General features: G+C 64.9%; 1 protein-coding gene across 5 annotated transcripts in view; it reads right to left on the reverse strand.

The window, feature by feature from the left end:
* The window catches only part of COL18A1 (collagen type XVIII alpha 1 chain), a 96,088-nt gene that overhangs the window by 13,307 nt on the left and 62,965 nt on the right, over positions 1–19,816 (reverse strand). For all 5 annotated transcript variants that reach the window (XM_060010206.1, XM_060010205.1, XM_060010204.1 and 2 more), the window contains 22 exons: positions 16,040–16,129; positions 15,097–15,156; positions 12,980–13,109; positions 10,562–10,638; positions 10,022–10,198; positions 9,672–9,698; positions 8,480–8,542; positions 8,307–8,393; positions 7,947–8,000; positions 7,634–7,792; positions 6,776–6,838; positions 5,894–5,920; positions 4,650–4,781; positions 4,235–4,297; positions 3,094–3,120; positions 2,288–2,323; positions 1,803–1,874; positions 1,458–1,493; positions 1,083–1,172; positions 575–604; positions 467–493; positions 214–276 (listed from right to left, as the gene is read on the reverse strand). In XM_060010206.1, coding sequence (XP_059866189.1) covers positions 214–276; positions 467–493; positions 575–604; positions 1,083–1,172; positions 1,458–1,493; positions 1,803–1,874; positions 2,288–2,323; positions 3,094–3,120; positions 4,235–4,297; positions 4,650–4,781; positions 5,894–5,920; positions 6,776–6,838; positions 7,634–7,792; positions 7,947–8,000; positions 8,307–8,393; positions 8,480–8,542; positions 9,672–9,698; positions 10,022–10,198; positions 10,562–10,638; positions 12,980–13,109; positions 15,097–15,156; positions 16,040–16,129 — 1,590 coding nt within the window. The remainder of the gene's footprint in view (positions 1–213; positions 277–466; positions 494–574; positions 605–1,082; positions 1,173–1,457; positions 1,494–1,802; positions 1,875–2,287; positions 2,324–3,093; positions 3,121–4,234; positions 4,298–4,649; positions 4,782–5,893; positions 5,921–6,775; positions 6,839–7,633; positions 7,793–7,946; positions 8,001–8,306; positions 8,394–8,479; positions 8,543–9,671; positions 9,699–10,021; positions 10,199–10,561; positions 10,639–12,979; positions 13,110–15,096; positions 15,157–16,039; positions 16,130–19,816) is intronic.

Below are 19,816 nucleotides of genomic sequence, written 5' to 3' on the forward strand. Positions count from 1 at the left end.
TAAGGGAGGCCGGTTCCGCAAGAGCAGGCCTGGCGCCCCCCCGGCCCTGCAGTGAACCGCCCTCGGCACCGACGCGACAGACCAGGACGCAGAGCCGTGAGCGGGGCCTCTGGCAGGTCCAGGGAAAAGACCAGAGGGGCGTCCGCCCCAAGTTCCCGGGCACGGCGCCCCTCCCCCCGAGCGGTCACCCAGTGACCCTGGACGGCCCCTCACCTTGGGTCCCGGGAGGCCCTGCTGGCCTCTGGAGCCCAGGTCTCCCTTCGGCCCGGCTGGTCCCTGCAGGAGACACAGAGCGCTGCCCGGAAAGCCCCTGCCTCAGGGCCGTGGCCCCCTGCCCCGCCCTAGACGCCCGCCCGACACCCCTGTCCGGATAGGGGCTCCGGCTCCGGTTCCTCGGCCTCACGGGGGCCCACCCGGCCTCCTGCCTGCGAAGCAGAGGCCCCGCGCCCGCTGGGGAGGTACTCACGGGGAGGCCTGCGAGCCCCACCCGGCCCTGTGGAGAGAGAGACAGCGACGGTCAGGACCTGCCGCGGGGAGGTGCACGGCGCCCAGCCCGTCCCGGGGCCGCACGTACCTCGGGGCCCGGCACGCTCGCCAGCGCTCTCTGTGCACGAGTCAGCAGAGCCAGGGTCCCGGAGGAGGAAGGAAAAGGACCACGTTTACCATGAACACTCAACTCCCGTGACATTACCCACACAAGACCCACAAAGAACACCAGGCAGTCAACGTGAAAGACATCGTCCCGGCTTTGGCATCAAGGTCCCTGAGACGAGAAATGACGCACCCCCAGGAGTCCGCTCCCGCGCCACAGAACCGGCCCGGGACCCTGGGACCAGGCGGCAGTGCCCCCCACTCCCCTGGGTGCTGCGCACGGGGGCCGGAGGGGGCCTGTCACAGCTAGCGCGGGTGACATGCGAGCAAACAGCACGACCAAAGGGCAGCTCTGGAAGAGCCACAGCTTCGATGCCAGGAAGCCCCATGGAACCAACAGACTGGGCCCCCCGTGTCTCTGGAGTTCGCCCTGCAGGCGGAGGGCTGGGGACCTGGGGCAGAGCATGTGTCCACCCATGCAGGGTTCTTACGTCCTGCTCCGACACGTAGACGACAGGCCCTGGGGGTCCGGGGGGTCCCGGGAGGCCTGGCTGCCCCACTCCGTCCTTCCCTGGGTCGCCCTGGAAGAGAGTTTCCCCTGGGGTTGAACTGCAGCCCAGCCCGGCTTCTGGTGGGGGCTTCTGGTGCCCACGGGGTGTGAGGAGACGCCTGAGGGCTGAGCACAGTGGCCCACAAGCCCCCACCCCAGGCAGGGCAGGCTCTGAGCCCAGATCCCGCCCAAGTCTCTGCACCACGCGGGCGGGCACGGGGCAGAGAGCGGCACCCCCGGCCCTGCCGTGCACCCCCGGCCCTGCCGTGCCCCTGCCACCCGTCCACGGACGCCCGCCAACCCCCCGCAAACTCACTTTCTCTCCCTGGGGCCCTTTTTCTCCTTTTGGTCCCTGTGGAGACAAGAAGGAAATCGTTCATCATAAACAGCACACGAGCGCCGCTTCCTGGAGACCCCAGGCCCCCGGGACTGGCCCTGAGTGAAGATGTGGTTTCCCTACATTGACCAAATGGGGCCTGGAGGGTGGGGGGTCAGCCACGCAGGAAACCCCCTTAGGCACCCTGGACCGCCGGCTCACGTCCCACGGAGCTGGGGTCTCCGGGTGCTGTGGGGACCCTGAGATACACACTGGGCACCAGCTCTCACCCAGGCGTAGCTACTTTGGGGCTGTCAGCCGCAGCAGCCCCGGGTGACCACTCACCTGGAGTCCGGCTGCACCCTCCCTGCCAGGAAGGCCGGGGAACCCAGGAGCTCCGTCTGCTCCGGCCTCTCCCTGCAGTGGACATAAGGAGAGCACGTGCGTCAGCCGCGGCACCCGGGGGCCACGGTGACCCGGAGCTGGCCAGGCGGGGCTTTCCGCTGGCCACCAGCTCACACCCGATTCAACCTGCTCGGCCTCCTGGGGAGCGCCGTGGGGCAGAGAAGGGGGCAGGGGTCAGAGGACTCTGCTGCAGAGCCGGGAGGGAAGGAAAGCTGTCCTGTGGGCAAACCCGGGGGGGCCCGTGGGGGCCAGGGGGACAGTGGGAGAAGGATGCTGGGCCTGGCATGGACTCACCCCTGTTTCCTGAGGCCCCAGGCAATGGGGACCAGCCAGGCTCCTGGTCTCAGCCTGGGGACCCCACCCTGCACCCCAGACCAGGGCCGCTAACGACTGTGCATTTCCTGAACCCGAGGTGCTGTTCTTACCTTGGTCCCTGGTGGCCCCGTGACTCCAGGATCCCCCTAAAGTGGACAAAGCGTTCTGTGGGGCCGCGAGCGCTGGCCAAGCCCCCAGGCAGCGCCCACCCCTCCTCAGGTCACCAGGTGGTCCCCACGCCGCACCCCACAGCTCAGAGCTGAGGGCCCCGGGCCCTGCGCCCACCCACGCGCTGAGCGCACGTGGCCTGCACTGTCCTGGAAGCCAGGCCACCACTTCCCGCAGAAGCAGGAGCACGCAGGTGACTTCACCTTGAACGGTTCAAGAACGCTAAGAAGTGCGTCCTTCTAAAGAAGCCATCTTTCCAACTGTCCCAAAGGTTTGCACATCAAAGCAGAGCGCTCCAAGAGGCGGGGTGGCGCAGCCGGCCCGCGGGGGGAACCCCGCACTCCCGGGCCACAGGGGGGCCCTCGCCACGCCCCCCACCCCCTGCTGTCCCCCAGGGGCGGGGAGCGGGCAGGGCCAAGCAGGGAGGCGGGGCCAGTGGCAGCGAGAGAAGCACGCAGGTTCTGCCGGGCGCCAGCCACTGCACCCCAGGCTGGGGGCTCCTTCCCTGAGCCCCTCGCTCTCCCCAAGTCCGCACACGCCTGGCACGTGTGGAGCCAGAGATCTCGACTCACGGGGTTAGAAAGATGGGACGGCACCACCCCCTGAACCGAGCTCTGGGGACCGTCTCCCCGTTAGGCTTTTCTGTGTTTTGCAAATTTCCCACGAGGAACTCGGGGCCACTGAGCAGTAGCTCTGGCGGGGAGGGGGTGAGCGGCGGGCGCCCCGGCCTAACACATGTCTCACTGACCTGGACTCCAGGCGGGCCAGGTGGTCCCTGTGGGGGCAGAGAAGGAAGAGGGCCGGGTCAGTGCTGTTCCCGCCCCTCGGGGGACAGACTTTCCCCGCAAGAAAACGAGCCCCTCTTATAAAACACGGAAGAAAAGGGCGTTTGTGTCACCAGGGGCCCGCACACCCCGAAACCCCACCAGAGGTGGCCTGTCCTCAGCACCTCGTGGCGTCCCACAGATGGTTCACAAGCCGGCAGCGGGGAGGGCGTGAGAAGCCACCCAACCCGAGGGTCTCCATCACCCTGAGGCCACGCAACAGCCCACAGACCCCTCCAGGGGTGCAGCGGCACTGGAGCTGTGTCCTGACCGAGAGGAGGGGACCCTGCCCTGCGCCCTCGCCCGGTCACCTTGTGCCGCGGCAGCCGACTGCTACTGCCCCACACTAAGCCATGAAGGGAAAGGCGCTGAACGGAAAGGGGCAGAACCGCTCTATTCCACCAGTTACCTCCTGCCCAAGTGGAAATCCTCCTCGGTGGCGCTCAGAACAGGAGGCCCGTCCCACCCCCCTCTCGCCGGGCTGAGACTCCAGGGGCCAAGCTGGACACACTGGTTCGAGGTCCCCTAAGGACCCCCAGTGGGGTCTGTGTCGGCCCCACGGGCTCCTGGGGGAGGGAGCCCTCTCTCTGCCCGTCCCAGGCGTCCTGCCCCCGGGACGGCCCCTCGTGCGTCCGTCCGGTCTGAGCTTGGTTACCTCTGGACACCAGGAGCGCCAGCTGGACCTAATCCTGACCAGTGCACATGGCGATGTTACAAGGTGCGATTTCATAGGAATCCATCCATTTTTCACAGGAAAAGTGTCCCCGTTTTTCTTTAACTAAAGTTCTGCTCAGGTCAAAACTGTGTAACTTCCCCAAAGTTAGGGCCATAAAGAGAACTGGACTAGTATTTCCCAGGAAGACCTGTCTTTGGGGCCCATCCTGCCCCGTGGTCGTTCAGCTCGACCCCCACACTGGAGACCAGTGGCCCGAGGTGGACAGTGTCCTGGAGGCAGGTGGCTCGCTGGCTCTGCACGGCTGCTCCTGGGCCCACTGGAGGCCAGTCCCAGGGACCCCCCAGGCGGCCCCGCCCCCAAGCTGACCAGGCCCAGCTCTGGGGCAGTACCTGCGGCCCATTGGCACCTCGGGCTGTCGACCAGAAGGGGCCCCCGGAGCCTTCCATGTCGTCCTGGAGGAGAACACACAGGGACGCCAGGGTCTGTGTGTCTCCTCATAGGAAGAGACCTGCCCCAGGCTGGGCAGGGATCCAAACGCCCGAGCGGGTGGCTTCTGAGGGTGGGGTTGCCCGTGGCAGGGCCCCTGCTAGGCGGGTCATGGGGACGGCAGGGCCGACACGCGGGGCTGCCAGCGCCCCCCATTCAGCGCTTACATGTGGGGACTCTGTCACCAGCCAGGAGGAGCCCAGGCAGGGGTGGCCTCAGTCTGGCTGCTGCCCAGCAGTGCCGGTCAGCGTGGGTGCCCGAGGACGCCTGGGGCCGCAGAGCTGGGCTTTCTGGGGGCCAGGAGCAGCGGGTACTCACAAACCCCGCAGCGAGTCCTGGGCCTGGAGGCCCGGGGGGGCCCGGGGGCCCTGGTGGTCCTGCTGGTCCGGGGCGTCCTGCCAGGCCGTGCTCCCCAGGCGTGCCGATGGGGCCGGGGTCTCCCTTGCTTCCCTGCACAGGTGGGAGAGGTCATCACCCTCGGCCCTCGGGGTGTCCCTAAACCCCAGGCGCCACTGCACTGCCGGTGCACCTGTGTCTTCTCATGAGCATTTTACATCTGAAGAGCCGGGGGGTGAACAACCAGCCAGGAGCTACGCAAACCCCAAGCACCTCTTTCTTCTGGCCTCACCAGACTTTACCCACTTAACACGACCCCCAGGCGGGGGCCTGAGACGCTCCTTTCAGGAGGGAGGGGGGGACTCCGCTGGAGGAAGCAGGGCGGGGCGCCCAGCACCCCACTGCCACAGGGATGAGGGAACCGTGAGAGCGTCCGTGCCTGGAGCCGGCCCAGGCATCTCGGTCAAGGCGCTCGAGAGCCCTCTCTCAGGCCTGAGTGGCCTTGGTAGCTGAGCGTCTAGCTCTGGTGTCCAGGATCTCCAACCACAAGTGGAGTCTGGCCTCACCTTTGCTGAATTTCACCCCCGGCTGCAGCCTTTTCCCTCACTGTAAATGTCACCAGCTTTCCTCGTTTATCCCTGAAGCCCGTGCCCGTGTGTGCGTGCACGTGTTGTGTGCGTGTGCGTGTTTACATACCCGAGTCTCTACTCTGAACCTCGTCCCTCCCTCCAGGCCCCTCCAGTCCCACCGTCATCCTCCCCCTTCTCCCCATGGGTTTCCCCGGCGGACGAGTCTGGAGCTGCACCACCACGGCGGCCTCCCCAGTGATGGGCTCTCCCTCCTGGGAAGGCTGCCAGTTTGGCTCTTGGAGGGGCTGGGGCGGCCTCCCCAGGATCAGGCCTGTGTGACGGTGCTAGGGACCCACTCGGACCCACTCGGGGCCCCAGCAGCACCTGACCGCCAGCAGCCCAACCCCCCGCTGCGGCCCCCGGGACCCCAGGGTTGCCTCCGAGCACATCTGCTCGCGTTTCGTCCCCGAACCAGACTCGGGGGAAACGGTCTCGCAGGACAGACGTGGTGCCGGCTGCCAGGGCGGTTCCCGGCCGGACCCCACGATCAGCGCCCGGGAGCTCGACCCCTCGGCCGCCATGCCCTCACCCCCACCCCCTCGGCTGGCGGGCCCATCCCGCCCAGGAAGAGCGGCGGCACTGGGGCTTTGTCGGTACCTTGGGTCCTGGGGCGCCCGCCTCACCCTGCGGGAGAAGAGAACAGTTACTACACAATCGGACCAAGGTGCAGGCAGTGAGAGAGAGCAGACAGCGTCTCACTTGCTTTATCCCGGCCCATGAGGTCAAGTTTTCCCCTTGTACCAACTACCTCTAAAACTCCAAGCGTCTCCTCTTGGCCCTGGCGCACCCCTGGCTGTTCCCACCGTCACCCCGGTTTCAGATGGGGATGGAGGCTCAGCCGTGGAGGGGGCAGGGCTGACCTCGCTGACAGCAACCCTCGCCCCCTGCCCCCCCGGAACCAGGAGGAGAGTCCTTTTAGCTCAACAGCCGCAGGGCAGCAAGCTCGGAACACAAACGGTTCCCTTAAAACTGGCCTCCTCTGCTGAGCCCCAAACAGCCAGGTTCTCGCTGAAAGATCACAGGGAAGTATCATCTCCAGAGGACTGTGTGGGCACCTCCCGTGCTCCATCCCCGAGAAACCACATGGAAGCCACGGGCCCCGGTCACAGGTGTGCAGCCTTGAAAGTTTCTCCATTATCAATGCAACCAAAATGGAAACTAGAAATAAAATGTCCAAATCAAGTAAAGCGTCGAGACTCTTCAAAACCATTAGGCCAACTGGCACCACGGAGGAACAGCATCATGTAGTGAAGTCCTGGATTTTTACAGGGGCCCCAGCGGCCGGTTCTGAGCCAGCGTGGGAAGCCCAGGGTTCCCCGGCTGTCGGACCGAGAAGACGGCGGCTCCCTGTTGAGTTAAAGCCGTCACCGCCCTGCCCTGTGGCATTTCTCCTCTGTTGACCCGGGGCCACGCCACCCAAATACCCACACGCCACGGCGCTAGGTCAGGTCCGCCCTGGATGCCGGGGGAGTGACTCACAAGGCTGCCTTTCTGGCCGCTCTGTCCTGGTTGCCCATCTTTTCCTGGAGGACCTGGGGGTCCCTGGGGAGAAAAGAGCAGAGCGTGAGGCCAGATGGAGAACGATTTGGGTTAGCAGAAGACCATCTGTGCATCCGGCACCCGAAACACTCCCGGGACACGGCCCAGAGTCCCACAGCTCACGGGAGACCCGCCCACGTGCACGGTCAAGGGCGTCCGACAGTTCTGTTCGGGTTATTATTTCTTCCTTCCCCCTCTTTAGTTTAATTTGAGTCGCCAATCAAATTAGAGAGGATGAGAAGGGCCGCCAGCCCCACGGGGCGGGGGTGGCCTCGTGTGCAGAGGTTGGGGCTGGTGAACGGCCGTGGACTCTCAGTAAAGGGTCATCGCGCCTTCAGCAGGAAACCGCAGGGCCCACGGACTCTGTGTCCCGAGCACGTTTCTGGGTGAAAACCAGGTGCACACCCGTGGTTCCTGGGACCCAACAGCGACACCTCCAGGCACCTGCCAGGCCATGGTGCGGTGTCCCCAGTGCCAGGAGGGGGGCCCGCAGGGCCCAACGTGGGCCCCTCTCGGCCTCCCATCCCAAGCATCAGGGCCAACCCCGTCCCACGAGTCACCCCCGAGACGGCCTCTGCAAGGGCAGGGAGGTGAGCAGCTGTCATGTGGGCACCAGCGGGGCTGCCCACACAGGTCCCTCCCACCCGGGGGCCCAAAGACGGGTGCCCCCCCAAAAGGTTTTGGGCAGGAGGACGGAGGTGGTGAGGGAGGCTTTCGCCCAGACGGAGGAAGGCCCCACGTTCACTGTCCCCCCGACCCGGACGTGGACACGGGCAGATGAGGGGAGGCGGGCCTTACTGGGGTCCCAGGAAGCCCGGGGGGCCCATCCCGCCCAGGCACTCCGGGAAGGCCTGCAGGTCCGGGGACGTCTGAGCTGTTCATCCCGAAGCGGCCTGGCTCTCCGGGCAGGCCTGGGACGCCAGGGGGCCCAGGTGGGCCGGGGAAGCCTCGAGGGCCCTGGACACGGAAAACACAGAACCGTCACTGCATGCAGCACCGGCCGAAGGATGCCCACTGCCCCCCACCCCGCCAGGCCTCGCCACCGCCCAACGGGCTCCGCTGGTGCTTGGGGACGTCAGGGCAGCGGCCACCCCGGCCACGGGTCACTCACGCGGAGGCTCTCCAGGTCACCACCAAACCCGGACCCCTCCATGTCGATGAAGGTCTGAGGGGAGAGGCTGAGTCACCAGAAGCCCAGACGGCCCACCTGCGGTCAGCCGGCGAGGCCGCACCCCCGCGCCGAGCTCCCCCTCGAGCACCGGCCCTTGGCGCTAACTGTGCAGGACTGTCACGGTGACCTCGAGCCCCCCGACCCCCAAATGAAAACACCCGAGGCAGGGCAGGGACCAAGCGCCCGGGGCCTGCACACGCCCCCGGGAGGCCGGTTCCGGACCCGAGCAGTGTGGCGTCGGAAGCCGAGCACGATCAGAGGCCCCTTTGCTGGGACCCGGGTGGAAGAGGGAGGACTCACCAGCCTGTCAGGTCTGAAGGAGGGTCCGGGTGGCCCCGGAGGCCCTTGGGGTCCTGGGGGTCCCCTCGGCCCGACCCCAGGATCCCCCTGGGAACAGAAGACCCCTGTCACACCGGGGTTCACAGCCCCACCTCGGGTCGCGCCCGCCCCACGCCCAGCCGGTTACCTCTCACCTTCTCGCCCTTGGGGCCCATGTCTCCTGGGGTTCCTGGGAAGCCCTGCGGCCCAGTGTCCCCCTGGAAGACAGAAGCCAGAAGGCTCGGTCAGGAGTAGGCCCTGTGCCCATCACCGGCCAAGCCACCACCGACATGCGGCTCTGTGCCTACGGAGATGGGGCTGTCCTGGGGGCCGCAGGGGGGCACCGCCAACCTCGGAGATGCGAGGCTGCCACCAGGGAGCAGCGGCCTGCAGAGGTGACCTCGGTGTCCCGGGGACACCAGGCCGGAGGGTGGCGCCCTGCCCGTCGCGTGTGTGCGTGCTCGCGTGTGCTGCGGGGGCGCTGAGGACAGCAGTGCCTCCGTGGGTGCTGCCTGGGTGAATGGGTGGAGGCCGCGCGGCCGGAACAGCCCTCTATGTTGAGCGTCCGCACGCAGGGCGCGTCGACTCGAGGCCCCAGCACACCCCGATCCAGGGGCTGGCTAATCCAGGCGCCGGACCCTGGATGCCACACGTGCACACACGCACCCCGCGCTGCAGAGGCTCCCCGCAACGACTGAGCCAAGCTCGGTCCTCAAGCGCAGAGGCCGATGAAGGACAGGCTGAGTCCACAAGAAACGTCCCCGCCGTCCTTCCTGACGTCCCCCCGGGCGTCTGCCGTGTCTCCGCTCAGTCCTGAGAGCCTCCCTCCCTGCCTTCCCATCACCATTTGTGGCTCTGTCATTTCCCAAATCTTTATTTGAACCCTCTTGTGTCATTTTATTCTGTTATTATCAACGAATAGCATTTGTTGATTTTTAAAAATCCAAACTGTCTTGAGGTAGAAGCTGTCTTATCCACCGTGACGGCTGACGAGCCTGTGTTTCTCCTGCGAGCGTCTCTCTTCTTCTCTACGTGCTGTGTCCCCGCTGCACCGCCCACCCCCAACTTCAGGCTGTTCCTCTCTCACCTCTAAGAATCTGGAAGCTTTACTTTCACTTCTTTCCTGGTAGCCTAAACGTCTCAATACACACGCATAACTTTATATTTTTCTATCAACCGTTAGACTTATATTTTCTTAACAAAAGTTGCATTTTGAAAATGGCTTCATTTTGAAATCTCTTCAGTTTGTTGAGCTTAAAAACAGTCACTGGGTGGGAAAGAGGGGGAGCCTGGGGACTCATGCAAACGTCACAGATCACACAGGTTCTGAAAGAAAAGGCAACTTACAGGTTTCCCATCTTCGCCAGGATCACCCTGGAAAGTGGGAGAGAAACCATCAGTGACAGAAAATCACACCTGACCCCACTCCACGCTGAACACAGAAACGGACCCCTGTCCCCCCAGCCCCTCTGCTCCCACGAGAGGGTGGCTCTCGGCACGGGGCTGGAGAACCTTCCGTCCAGGGCACTGTGGCCATGTCCCTGCCCGCGGCCCTGGGCTGGCTCTGCCTGCCCCCCCGCCACCCTCCCGCTGCACCCAGGGAAGGAAGCGGCTGTCCGGAGCCCCAGGACCCTGCTTCCCTCTCCCCTCTGGCCAAGCCCCCACCCCCGGCTGGACGAAACGGAGACAGTACTCACGGGCTCGCCATCCCTTCCGGGGGCGCCGTCCTTACCCGGGGGCCCCGGGGGTCCCTGCGGCCCGGGAACGGGCTGTGCGTCGGGGCTCTGCACAGCCGGGCCTGCGGGACCCTGGGGACCGACCGGGCCGGGGGGACCCTGAGCGCCTGGTTCTCCTTTCTGCCCCTTCAGGCCTTGCTGGGGACGAAGAGGAGAGGGTACAGGCTGGGACGGGGGCACACACGCTCGCCTGCATCCTGGGCCGGGCCCGGGATCACACAGCAGGGGGGGCACAGACAAGACAGGCGCAGGGGACAGGCAAGGGGACATGCTTGTGGACGCACACGGGGCCGGCATGGTGGTGCCAGGACGCCCGGCGTCCCCTACACCCGCCCTTGTGCTCTGGCTGGGGAGCGTCCCCAGCCGTGGACACCCAGTGCTGCTGGTGCCCGCGGGTACGAGGGGGCACAGAGGACGGCCAGGAGCCCCAGAACTCTGTCAGGGTCCCCGGTGAGCAGAGCAGGGGCTCCGCCTGCTCTGGGGTCCCCGTGGTGACCTCACCTCTTTCAGGCCGCCCCCAGGGCTCCACTCGCCCCCGTCCCACGTGGCGACCGTGCTCAAGCTGGGGAGGGTCTGAGCTGTAGGAGGCAGAGGTGGCCGTCAGACCGTCCCCAGGCTGCCCCCTGCCTGGCGCTCAGTCCTGGCCGGGCCCTGAGCCCGGGCTCCAGCTCCGACCCTGCAGTCGCGTTTCTCCTCCCGTCTGAGGGTCTGCAGAATCCTCGCGACCCTTCCCCCCTGAGCGCCAGGCGGCGGCACCCGGGAGCGAGAGCCCCCGAGACTCTGGCTCACGTGCGGGAAGTGCAGCGCTGTTCTGTGCGGTGACCTAACCCAAGTCTCCCCTCGCGCCCAACCGCGTCCCTGTGGCTTCCCTGCGGGGGATGGTGACGGTGGCGGTGCCAGGACCTGTGGAGGGTCGGTCCACCCACCAAATCCGGCCAAAGCCAGCCTCAGCCCAAGCTAAGGACGGTTCCCACAGAGCTGGGAAAGCAACAAAACGGCACAGAGAAGAGCGCCTGCGGCATGGACGCCTGGCCCCAGCACATCATCCTGCGCGTCCTCCCGCCCCCACCCCCGTCTGCGGGTTTTCCCTCCACTGGGTGCAAGATGGCGCCTCCCCTTGTGATGGACAGGAATTTGGGGGTGGAGCTTGAGGCTGTTCCCCCGAAGCTTTCATCCAATAGCGTCAGCACCACCGAGTCAATTACAAAACGGGATTCAGGCAGCTTTCCAACGTCCCGCTGCCTGAGGGGTCTGTGCCCTTGCGAGGTCCTGATCTCACTCTGACAGTGCCGGGCGCTGAGCCTGGGGGCTGGACAGGACCTAAGTTTCCAGGGTCGCGCAGCCCTGAGGGACGTCCGTGCCCGTTTCCAGAGGAATTCGGGGCCACAACCCCCCACGCCCACCTGCAGCCGCCCCTGGGCTCGCCCTGCTCAGTACGCGAGCCGGCGGTGCCTGCTGGGGGCACTGTGGCCTTGGCCAGCCCCACCCCACCCCCCGCAGACCTGCCAAGTCACAGGTCAGCCACCGGGGGGCACCCCATCCTGCCCCGGGACACCTCCCAGGCCTCTTCCTGATGTAAGGCAAAATTAAAATTCCTGCCTCAGAAACATTTAAAACCGCAAAAATGCCGCTCAGAGAAAGCAAAGGCCTAAATAAGCCAGAGGAGACAGAGCCTGAGTCCGGGGTCGGAAGACTCAACATTAGCTGGACGCCCAGGCCGGTCCCCACGCTGACCCGCAGCGTCCAAACCCTGGCAGCCCTTCTCGGAGAAACTGACATACGGATCGAAAATTCACACGAGACTGCGAAGCACACAGAACGCCCAAGCAGCTTCGTCAAGGCAGCGCGAGGCTGGAGGCCGCACACCGCCCGAGCCCAGGCTGATCGCAAAGCCAAGCGATCGGGACCGTGTGCGACGCTGTGAAGACGCTGAGACGGGCCGCAACGGAGCAGAGTCCAGACAGACCGGCACACGCACAGCTGCTCTCGGCAAAGGCCCCGGGCAACGCAGAGGCGCAGCGCGCTCCTTCCAGTACACGTGCTGGAGCCACGTGCGAGAACCACGTCCTGTGGATCGCAGGCCCGAGTGAAAGCCCAAGACTGGCTGGCTTCTCAGACGTGACGCCAGCACCGAGACCCATGAAGGACAAACCGCTAACTCTAATTTCATCCAAGTTAAAACCTTGTGCTCTTCTAAGTCACTATTAACAAGAGGCAAAGGTAAGCCGCAGACTGAGGGGATATCTGACAAAGGAGTCGTGTGCAGAAGATAAAGGCTCTCAGAAGTCGATAACAGGAAAACAAACGGCCCGTTAAAATTCGGGCGTGAGACTGGAACAGATTTTTATGAAAGAAGATATGGGAATAGCAACTGAAGGGAGATGTGGGCCCTGTGGCACGCAGCAACCTTCGTGGGCACCGGCACGCGGCCACGGGCAGCTGGGCATGAAGACACGGTCCACTTCCCAGGGTGGCCCGGGCGTCCGAGCCTGTGCACCCTCTGGGCCGCGCGTGGGGGGAGTCCCTGAGCCCCCAAATGCTGCCCTACTTTGCAGAGGGCCTGAGCAGAGGCACCTCTGCACCTCTTCCCCGAAAACCAGCTCTCACATCCTCCTGGTGACCCCGCTGTCCCCAGGCTGGGAAGTAGCAGCACCCTTGGGACGGTCCCACAAATCCCTCAGGAGCAGCAGAAAGTGAGAAACAAAACACAGGAGAGACCACGTCCACGGAGCAGCTGAGGACCCGCAGCTGGGGCAGCGAGGGGGCGGGGCAGGCATGGGCCCTCCCCAGCAGGGCGTGCGTGTGACGGACGGGAGCCCCTCCTCTGCCACACAGACACAGACATGCGCTGGGCGCACACACTGAATGCACACGCACACCCCACTGACAAACACTCACACCACCCCAGCAGAGCTTTACCTCCTAACGAAGACACCGTGGTCTCCTCCTCAATTTCCTCAGTTCTGAAATCTTCCTGGCTGCCCACTCCAGCCAAGGGCGGAGAAGTGACTGGAGGGGCCTCGGGCAGCCCGGGTCCCAGGGGTGCGCCCTGGGGTGAGAGTGGGAAGCAGCTGTTATTCAGCGACGCGTGTGGCCCGTGAGCGCTGGCAAAGCTGTCAGGTTTACATGCGTTCAGTTGTAAAATGAGACGTTTATGGACTGCAGGGAAGTTATTCTTAAGCCACCAGAGACTCCGTCACAGACAGGAAGAAGCTCTGGCCCCTCCAGAGCCATTTTCTCCTGGAAACTCCGTCACAGACAGGAAGAGGCTCTAGGTCCCTCCGGAGCCATTTTCTCCTGGACAGCTCAGGGGATGGGGGTGTCCTCGCCCTGCAAGTCCCCAAACCCCCACACCTGGAGGGATGGCTGAGCGCCGGCCCTCCCCGCCCCCTGCAGGGCCCAGGACGGCCCCTCAGAGACTCAGGGAGCCCCAGTTCCTGCCTGTGGTCCGGACAGTGACGGGCACGTAGCCATCACCATGTTGGACGCCCACAGAGGGAGGGAGCCTCTGTGTTCACTGCACAAGGGGAGGGGTGGCCCTGCTCTGTGAGCCCGCTTCCCTGTCCCCAGAGGCACCCGGAGCTGCGAGGATGTGGGCACAGGCGCAGTGAAGACGCTTCCCGTGACCAGCCGTCCACACCTGGCACAAGCTCCCTGGCAACAGTGCTCGGGAGATGGTGCTGGTCTAGGTGCCCGGGACGGCATGCCTGTGAGGCCTGTCCAAGGGCTCCCCCACTGCCCGGTGGGCAAGCGGCACCTGGCGCTGGACACCAGGCCTTCCCCCTACAGCCACAACCCTCCGATATGGGGAGGGTCCCCAGGGACCCGGAGCTGCTCAGCCGCTGACACCTCAGACCCCGTGGGCGGGGGAGGGCGGAGGCACGGAGGACCACGGAGAGCGCGCAGGGGGCGCTGAGAGGCCGAGGGTGCCCTGGACCAGGCTGGGCCCCGCACAGAAGCTTCCGCACGGCCCCTCCTCCCTCCCATACTGCGGCCTCGGCCAGATTTTCTGAAGCAGGAGCTGGCAGGGATGGCTTCCTAGTTAGCGCACTGCAGGCCGGATGACTCTTTCCATCTCTGGCTGCCCCCGCCTCCAGTCTGTTAAGAGAGGCCCCGTGGGGCTTCCTGGTGGCGCAGTGGTTGGGAGTCCGCCTGCTGATGCAGGGGACGTGGGTTCGCGCCCCGGTCCGGGAAGATCCCACATGCCACGGAGCGGCTGGGCCCGTGAGCCATGGCCGCTGAGCCTGCGCGTCCGGAGCCTGTGCTCCGCAACGGGAGGGGCCACAGCAGTGAGAGGTCCGCGTACCACAAAAAAAAAAAAAAAAAAAAGAGAGTCCCCGTGGCTGCAGCGCTTCACGCCTTGGCACCGGCACAGTGGGGACGCCGCCGTCGCCGCAGTTTGTGCCCAGGGCCCCTGGGTGGAGATGGCTGAGGAGTGGACGGGCCACATGACCCCCGGCAGGGCCAGGGTGGGCACCACCCTCTGACACCCTCCAGGGGGCGGCCGGGCGCCAGAGCTAGCGCGGCTCCCCGAGAGCTGCCCTGGCTAGTGCAGGGAGCCCCGGCGTCCCTGGCGTGCGGGGGGCCGCCAACCGTCCACCCCAGGGCAGCTCAGCACTCCATCCCATCACGGCCCCTCAACGCCCAAGCCCTAAGAGGAGGTGATCTGTCCAAACAGGAGAAGGCGATGTCCCTGTCACGCCCGAGACACCCCCAGCCCTGTGTGTGGCTTTGGGCCGTGTGGGCTACAGAGCGGGGTTGGCCCCTTAGTCCCTTACGGCCCCACAAGCTGACGGGAGATGCAAACAGATACCAAGGTCAATCAGACAACCGCACGAGGTCTGGACCAGACGCTGGATTCGAGAGAACGTTCCCCCGGAGGAGGCTCAGCCGGAAGGCGCGCCGGCCGCTCGGCCAGAGCTCTAGGCCCCCGTCTCCAGCGGGCATTTGTCTTGGCCGCCCAGGAGCCCTTAGAATTCGCACACGCGTGTGCACACGTGTCCCCGACACCCCACCCTGAGGGCCCCGGCACTCACCAACTCCTCCCCGATACGCTCCCAGGTCTCCGCAAGCCCGCTCCCCAAGTCTCCTGACGCCTGCACGGTTGACAGGAAACAAGCCAGTGACTGAAGCCCCCAGCCCCCCGGGAGCTGGGGGCGGGGGGAGAGGGCGGGCTGGGTGTGGGGGTCAGGGTGGTCCTCGACAGGGCACGTGTCCATCAGACCACTTAGAACAAAAGGCCTGCGGGAAGCGAGCTCAGCGACCGGCCGGACACACAGACCCGCACGAAACGCATTCCTTCCTCTCCACGGGCCATCCTGTCCCGGGACGCTGTCCTGGGAAACGGCCGAGAGGGGAGGCCCCGCCCAGGGACCCTCGGGGGCTGGGACTCAGCGTGAAGGTCATGCCCCCTCTCGCCTGCCCTGCTCCCTGCACACGGCTGAGACCTGGGTTTGCCCTGGGGACACAGGTCTCCTGCCCGTCTGTTCTTCACACACCAGAAGTGGTGTGCTTTCTGCCTTAGGTGCCACGGGACAGTGTGCACGTGCACGCACACACACACCACACACTACTGCACGCGCACACACTACTGCACACGCACACACGCACACACATACTGCACACACGCACGCACACACACTACTGCACACGCACACACACACATTTTTTGCTCTGGTGACTACTAGTGACTCTATCGCCAACTGGCTATTCTAGGGGTGATTTTTAACCTTTAGGTTCTGTAAGTGTTTCTGTGTGGAAAGTTCTAGGCAAGGGAGGTTCTTTCTCAGGTTACAGGTAGATAGAAACGTAATCCCAAGTAACATCGACCCAAAGTGGCATCTTTCAAAAGAGACCTTTCTGGCCCCGTTACTTTGGGTTTCCAGGCAAGGCCACCCCACTCCCGGCCTTGAGTCCCTCCTCCCACAAGGTGGGGGCGGGGAGGGAGCCCCTGCCTGAGCCCAGGCAGCGGCCACTCACCCTATCGTCATCGTCCTTCTCATCCTCATCCAGGCAGTGCAGGGGGCTCACCTGGGGGTCCTCACGCAGCCTCAGGTCCGAGATCAGGCCCTGCACAGAGGGGAAGGTCACCAGGGGTCCCAAGGCAGGAGGCCCAGGGCGCAGGGAGACCCCGACTCAAGCTGCAGCCAGCTCGGAGCCCGGCACGTCTGAGGCCAACCCCAGGGGTAGCACCACAGCGGGGGACGCCACAGCGGGCGGCATCACTCCCTCCCTCCTTCCCTCTTCAGCATGAACGCTCATCACCCGCTCGCGGGCTCCACGCTCCCTCCGTGGCCCCAGCCCCACACTAGGTGCCAGGACACAGCACAGACACATCTCTCGGGTCCCAGCGCAGAGAACAGGCCAGCAGTGTGCAGTGTCCTTGGAGGTGGTGTCCCCTCGGGGCACGAGGCAGGCGGCACTGGCCGGGGGGAGGTCGGGGCAGCAGGCACGGAGAAGATGCGGGACCCCCGCTCCTACAGAAAGCCCAACGCTGGGGCAGGGCCACCACCAGCTGGAATGGCACGATGGCCGAGGACCTCAGCCTGGCTGCGCCGGGGCCTTTGCCATGAGGTCTCCTGTTCCCCAGAGGGTGACACAACCACAGGTTCTGAGTCGCCGCTGAGATCGCGGAGACACGTGCGTGAGGCCGCTGGACCCCGGGCCTTTGGTGCCCTTTCTAGAAGGCTTCCCTGCCTGGCACTTACGAGTATTTACACATGCTTGCCTGGTATTTCTTTTGTTTTCATTTTAATCCACGGGATTTATCAGCGCATCTTCTCCTGAATAGAGACATTTCATCGAGTCTAAGATGCACGTTTTCACAGCTCTTAATACAGACCAGTTTAGGTCCGGAGCCGGCAAACCTTCTCAGTCAAGGGCCAGACGGTGCACATTTCCAGGTCTTTGCTGCCGCTGCTCTGCGGCTGTGTCGGGAAGCTGACCACAGGTGGTTGGTGGACGCTGGACGCAGCTGCTCCCACCAGACCGTACAGGACACTCAAACATTCACGCCTCACAAAGCACTCGTCTTCTTTTGGTTCTGCAGCCACTCAAACATGGAGAAGCCTTTCTAGTCGTGGGCTGTATTAAAATAGGCCACGGGCGGGATGTCCTCGGGCCGTGTGCCGACCGGTCAGGTTACTGTTTACCCCCTAAGTGCCCTTCACACTCCCTTTATCACTGATCCCCCGTCTCACGGCCATCCTGCTCCACGCGTGACCACAAGCTGACAAACACCCCCGTGCGTCCCCATGAGCCCTCGCCTGAGGGCTCCACGCCTCTCTCTGGGCCCAGCTCAGGCCACCTCCTCCAGGAAGCCCCACGGACTCCCTCCCAAGGATCAGCACCTCCGGACCCCGGTTCTGCCCGGCTCCATACTCCCCCTTGCACCTCCACTCCCACTGATAGAGGCCTACGGGGTGGGACACCCCACCTCCCTGCGTGTGTGTTTGTGTGTACACATCGCGTGTGTCACGTGCACGTGGATGTGCGCACGTATACATGAGTGTATAACTGTGTCGTGCAGGTGCGCGCGTCGTCGTGTGTGAGCGTGCCCCTGCATCCACATGCTTGTACGTGCACACGTGGGTGTGTATGTGCACAGGTGTGTGTGCACGTTCAGGCGAATGAGGTCAGCTGGCCCGGGGGGGGCTGAGGGAGAACCCCACAGCCCCCAGTTACATGAGGTCCTCATGTCCCCAACACAGCCAGGCCTGCGGGGGGGGAGGGGGCCAAAGACACAGGCGGAGAGGAGGTGCAGGCGGGGGGGTTCAGCTCCGCAGCGCACGTGGACCGCCCCCCTTTCTCAAGTGAGCACGGGGGCTGGCCTCAGGGGCGGTGGGCCCTGCTCGGGGCTCCCAAAACTGCTGCGGCCTCACCAGCCGACGGGGGCACCAAGTCGCCGACAATGGCGTCCTGTCGCTGCTTGATCTCCGAAGGTGGCGAGAACAGTGTCCATTGGTGGGAACACGGGCCACGTTCACTGTTTTCCCCACCTGACCGCAGCTCATTTCAGAAGCTCTAAGGCAGAAGCGCCCGTGGCTTCGTGGCCAAGGCCCATCCTGCCTGGCGAGCCCCTCCTGCAGCTCCGACCCTCACACCATGGCAGGAGGCTGCACGCTTCTCACACTCAGGATGACCAGCGGTTCCAGAAGGTTCTGCAGGATGGCCTGGAGGGGACCAGCACCTGCCTGGTGATGTCTGGGCCTCCAGGGGAAGCTGACAGACCACAGGGCTGGGGGGCGGGGGTCGCGGTCAGCACTGCCGTCCAGGAGCCTGTCCCCTGGCTGGCGGGAGGGAGGTGGCAGCGTCTTCCCAGAAGTGACCAGGCATGTGGAGTGCAGCCTCCCTCAGTCTGAGGTTAGCCCATTGTTTCAGCTGAACCAGCGCAGACACCTATGTCCAAAGCTGAGTCCAGCTGCTTCTGCCCTTCACATCCAGCTGCATCCTTGCCTGCCCTGGGTCCCCCGTCACCAGCCCCCTGAGAGCAGAAAGCCACGGTCTTCTCTGGAGCCTTGAACCAGCCTGCAGAGTCCCTGCAAGGCCCACCGTCAGGGTGGAGCTGGCCCCTTCTCACGGCAGCCATTGGGGAGCTGAGGCTGTGTCCAGGGCTGGACATCACTGGCGGGACACAGGATGGCCTGACTGACCACAGGACTGTATAGGCATCGGGGTCCCTGGGCCCCGTGTGGTACGTGGATCCTACGGGCAGAACCTGGTTGCGGGTAGAGGAGAGGCTGTGAGGGGCTGGCAGCCTGCAGACCACCCAGGGCTGGAGCTCCGGTCTGAAGAGGGACGGTCCACCCGGCTGTGATGAGGGGATTCGGCCGTGGGCAGTGGCTGGTCTGTTCCCCCCTGGAACCCTGAGATGCTCCAGCCACCAGGGAGGGCAGTGAGCTGCCGGGAGGGGCGTGTGGAGGTCTGTGTGCGGGAGGACACACGTGTGTGCATGCACGGGGGTTGGTCACTGGGCTCAGGTCAGTGGCAGGAGCATGTTGGGGATGGAAATTCTCGGCCCACCCACAGCCCTGCTGGAGGAGGGACAGGGCATCTCCAGGCGACAGAGAATCACGCCAGGGGCGGCACGAGGGGCCAGACGTTCAATTTCTAGAAAAGCCACACTCTAAACAGCACCGGGGCACTTCGTGTGTGACAGCGATGCAGGAAGGTCACGAGGCTCCTGGCGGGCAGAGGGCATCTGGGCATGACCGTCCCCACACGGACACTGTCCCGTGAGGCGAGGGTCCCCACACCAGCCGGCATCAGGCCAGCCACTCAGCAACAGGCTGCCGGACGCCGGGAGGAGTGGGGAGCAGGACACGCCTGAGGCCATGCTCAGCTGGGAAGATGCCAGCAGCACAAAGGCCACAAGACCCGCTGCACACGCTGGACGGACTTGCAAGCAGAGGTTGTGAAATCCAGACCGTCTGAAATCTGTCCAGTTGCTGCCTCACTAGGGCCACTGGGCTTAGAGTTTGTGCAGACGACCAGAGCCCCACGCCGTGAAAGCGCATCCCTAGTCACTGGTGCTGGGTCCATCTCCCTGGGACCCCAGCTCCGGGCACCCCAGCATTCCCCAGGGGGCCTCCCACACCCCTGAGGGGTGCCAGGGTGTCTGCTCCATCTGGAAGGGCCATGTCCTGGCCCAGGGCAGTGGGGCTGAGCAAGCCTGGACAGGGGGTGGGTGGGGCCCAGCCCTCCTGGGCCTGCTTCGCCCGTCCTCACCCCCGGCCCCTCCCTCCTCTGCTGGCTGAC

The sequence above is a fragment of the Delphinus delphis genome, chromosome 4 (assembly GCF_949987515.2).
Source record: "Delphinus delphis chromosome 4, mDelDel1.2, whole genome shotgun sequence".
In the NCBI taxonomy this organism is placed as follows: domain Eukaryota; kingdom Metazoa; phylum Chordata; class Mammalia; order Artiodactyla; family Delphinidae; genus Delphinus; species Delphinus delphis.